This window comes from Vicia villosa, linkage group LG3 (assembly GCF_029867415.1).
Source record: "Vicia villosa cultivar HV-30 ecotype Madison, WI linkage group LG3, Vvil1.0, whole genome shotgun sequence".
NCBI lineage: Eukaryota > Viridiplantae > Streptophyta > Magnoliopsida > Fabales > Fabaceae > Vicia > Vicia villosa.
Window position 1 is genome coordinate 22,411,223 of NC_081182.1, and position 3,816 is coordinate 22,415,038.

General features: G+C 32.4%; 2 protein-coding genes across 2 annotated transcripts; one reads left to right on the top strand and one right to left on the bottom strand.

Moving 5' to 3' along the window:
* Window positions 1-638: 638 nt before the first annotated feature.
* LOC131657709 (SPX domain-containing protein 2-like) lies at window positions 639-1,619 on the top strand. Its single transcript, XM_058927074.1, has 3 exons — window positions 639-890; window positions 981-1,110; window positions 1,237-1,619. The coding sequence occupies exons 1-3, from the start codon at window positions 648-650 to the stop codon at window positions 1,617-1,619; spliced, it is 756 nt and encodes a 251-aa protein (XP_058783057.1). The 5' UTR covers window positions 639-647.
* Window positions 1,620-2,010: 391 nt separating this feature from the next.
* Window positions 2,011-3,082, bottom strand: LOC131655128 (protein BUNDLE SHEATH DEFECTIVE 2, chloroplastic-like). Its single transcript, XM_058925033.1, has 4 exons — window positions 2,837-3,082; window positions 2,636-2,717; window positions 2,462-2,558; window positions 2,011-2,232 (listed from the first exon to the last, which is right to left on the bottom strand). The coding sequence occupies exons 1-4, from the start codon at window positions 3,011-3,013 to the stop codon at window positions 2,154-2,156; spliced, it is 435 nt and encodes a 144-aa protein (XP_058781016.1). The 5' UTR covers window positions 3,014-3,082; the 3' UTR covers window positions 2,011-2,153.
* Window positions 3,083-3,816: the final 734 nt, after the last annotated feature.

Below are 3,816 nucleotides of genomic sequence, written 5' to 3' on the forward strand. Positions count from 1 at the left end.
TCAACCAATAAAAAAAAACTCATAATAGAGAGTAATAGGGAGAATGTTGGAAAAAAAAAAGTGTTGCTAACCTTTCTCTATATTTTTTCAATAGGATGGGTGAAGATGTCCGGCCACATACTTGAGAATTGATAGCAAAGTGGATCTAACGAATATAAATCGTGAGTATCTTAGAGTGTCTACTAGAGATCAAAATTTATAAATCCTGTATATACTTTTCGACAACAATTATTTTGTGAAATTTGAAGGAAAAAAAATTGTTATAAAAATCTTGGCGCATTCACATATTAACTAATATGGTGTCATTGCATATGTTATTTATTCAAGATTTTTCCAACTATGATTCTATTTTAGGTAATGTGAGTCCAAATATAGCTCCTCGACAATTGCAATGATGAATGAATAACCATGGCATATTATTATCCACCACGGTACATTCTATGACCATGGAATTATCCAAACACCATGGAATATTCTAAATCTAACAAGACAATAATAGAATTATACTCTTATATACCCTATATTATTATATACAAAAAACCGTTGAAACCAATGCATGATGAACACATAACATCATTAGGTCCTAATTCATTCAGTTTAAATACACTTCACTCCTCTACCTTGGAACACTCCCTTTGATCACTACCATGAAGTTCTGGAAGATCTTGAAGAGACAGATTGAGCAGACCCTCCCCGAATGGCGTGACAAGTTCTTGTCCTACAAAAACTTGAAGAAACAGTTGAAGATTATGTGTCCTAAAGATGCTCGCACCCCTCCGAAATTGGACGCTTACCAGGTCCACCACTTCCTTTGTCTATTAGAAGTTGAGATTGATAAGTTCAACACTTTCTTTGTTAACAAGGAAGAAGAATACATCATCAAATGGAAGGTAACATAAACATACTAACATAGGCAGACTTCTATATGTATCGGTCCGGCCCTCATATCTCTTGTATGTTTTGCAATTTTCTTTTTGCAGTTGTTGCAAGATAGAGTCGACAGAGCCATGGATTATTCAGATGCGGAGTTGATGTCATTAGGAAGAGAAATAGTGGATTTTCATGGAGAGATGGTTCTGTTGGAGAACTATAGTGCACTTAATTACACAGGCATGTTCTAAATTCTAGTTTATGATCCCATATATGCATATGAATAATGTAAACTTGTGTGTTTTTTTAGTTCATTTGAAAGAGAGATTGATTAGATTCTATATGATAAAATGATTATACATGCAGGTCTAGTGAAGATAATAAAGAAACACGATAAACGAACCGGCGCTCTCCTTCGCTTGCCTTTCATTCAAGATGTGTTGAACCAGCCCTTTTTCGAGACTGATGTGCTTAACAGCCTTGTGAAGGAGTGTGAGGTGATACTAAACATTTTTTTCGCCAACAATGACGAGCCTTCTTGTCCGTGTCCATCAACTGGTGAGGAAACCGAGGAAGACGGATGTGGCTCGAATGTGATTGAGGATGAAAATATAGAGGAGCTTATGCAGGCTCCCAATGAACTTGCTGAAATTGAAAATATGGAGAATGAATTCATCAAACTAACTTTATCAGCATTGCGTACCTTGGAAGAAATTCGGGGTAGAAGCTCAATGGTGAGCATTACGTAATGAGCTTACTAACTGACATAAACATGTAAAACTGTTTGAGATAGATCATAGAAACAACTTATGACACGTATGCGTAATTTTTTGCAGCTCATGTATGCTGAGTTTTTACAGAAGCAAGAAATAGAAACTAAAAGAGGAGGTAAAGCTTGTGGAAACAAAAGGAAAAGGTAGCGCATGTTCCATGGACCGGATCATGAATCTGAAGCTATTCGTCTTACTCAAAATCATAGGAACCAAGTCTTAAAAAGAGATATTACTCTATTAGCATAAGTTAAGGCTGTGAATTGTGCTCAGCTCAGCAGCATATCTATACCATTATAGACAGAATAATCAAATAAGAAACTAGTCCATAGTAGGAAACTAAGGTTGTTCTGTCATTCTATAATGCGTGTAATATAATACTTGATTCGTATTTGATATATGAATTGAAATAAAAAGCAATACACAAAATTTAGAGTGAAAAGTATTTGAAGCAAGAACTTATATACATATTATATGTACTGAACTGTGTTGGAAATTGTTGAATATGTCTTTTTACTGATCATACGTGCTCAAGAAGCCGCCAATAAAACCAGCACCATTGCAGCTCCCACATAAAATTTCTTTTCTGCCTCTGAAATTCAAATAAAAATAGAGATTATTATAAGGCACATTGTGTATAAGATTTAGCCTCGGTTTGTTTAAGCGTCATGTACATTTGGCCAAATTACGTATGATTGGCCTAATGCTCCAAGTTAGAGTTTCTGTGTTAGAAATGCGAGAAATATTCTCCAAACGAGTTACCAAACACACACTTAAATGCGCATAAAATAGAATGATATTTGGTTAATTAAGTAGCGTACCCGCAAAGCCAACACGAGGCACCAGCTTTAAAGAGTCCATTGAAAAAATCAACAGAGTTCACCCCATCACCTTTGCATTGAGAGCATACAACAGCTCCTGTTAATCAATTACACAAATATTAGTTCAAAAATTAAAATTAAAATTTGATTAATTAGTTAAGTGCATATTAATACCATTTCCATCACAATCAGCACAAATCACACTATTAGGTTTTGTATTTTGTTGATTACCACCAACACCATTGCCATTTGTAGCCTACATAGATAAATAAATAAAAGCTTGTTTTGTTAATATCTTGGCTTATAATACAAATATAGCTCAATATTTTACATTGTTGAAGTTAAAAAGTATATGAAGATAACATATGATTGTACCTTTGTGATGATAAGGCAATGTTTATTGGTGGAAGAGACTTGGAAGACATAATTGACACTGAAATGTTTTGGATTTGTATGGGTTTGTTGTATGGTGAGAGGTAAAGATTTAGAAGTTTGAAGAGAAGAAATGTTAGTAGCAAGAGATGAAGGGGTTAGATACAGAGAAGAGACCATTGAGAGGATATTTTGTAAAAGTTAGGTGAGTGATGATGATGAAATAATGTTAAGGGGAAAAGAATGAGATGTTATTATAGTTTGGATATTTTTCTTCCTAGATAAGAATCAAGTTCGTTTTGTCGTTACTTTTTATCCACAAGACTAGGTGTGCAATAATATTCATTGAAAAATGTATAGATATTAAAAATTATAAATGAAAAGGACGACTTCTATTAGATTTTAGAATCAATCTATTAAATGAATTGTTTATATCTATATAAAATTTAAATAAATAAAATTTTATTTTGTTAGAAGTGTCAATAATCATTAGAAATTCAAATACAACTACGAGTATCATGCGAGTATCAAGGTTCAAACTCTGGTGCTAACGTCTAATCTAACAATATCAATTTTAATCAATTGAGTTAAAATTTGCAAACAGATAAATTTGAGTTGATAAGGTTATATATATATATATATATATATATATATATATATATATATATATATATATATATATATATATATATATATATATATATATATATATATATATATATATATATGAGAAAGAGAGGCAACATGAATTAAGAGATTCATCATGGTGGAACTAGAGGATTTGCTAGTGTGATTACTAGACAGTAAAACATTTGGAGATATGGTAGAAAGAGAAGATTTTCAATGAGTTATCTAAGAGTGTGTTTGGATGGAGCATTTTAACGAGGGAAAGTAATGTTTTGAGGGAATTCAAAATGATTTGACCAAAATCCATTGTTTGGATACAAAAATGAAGAATTGTTAAAATGATGAAAATTTATGGA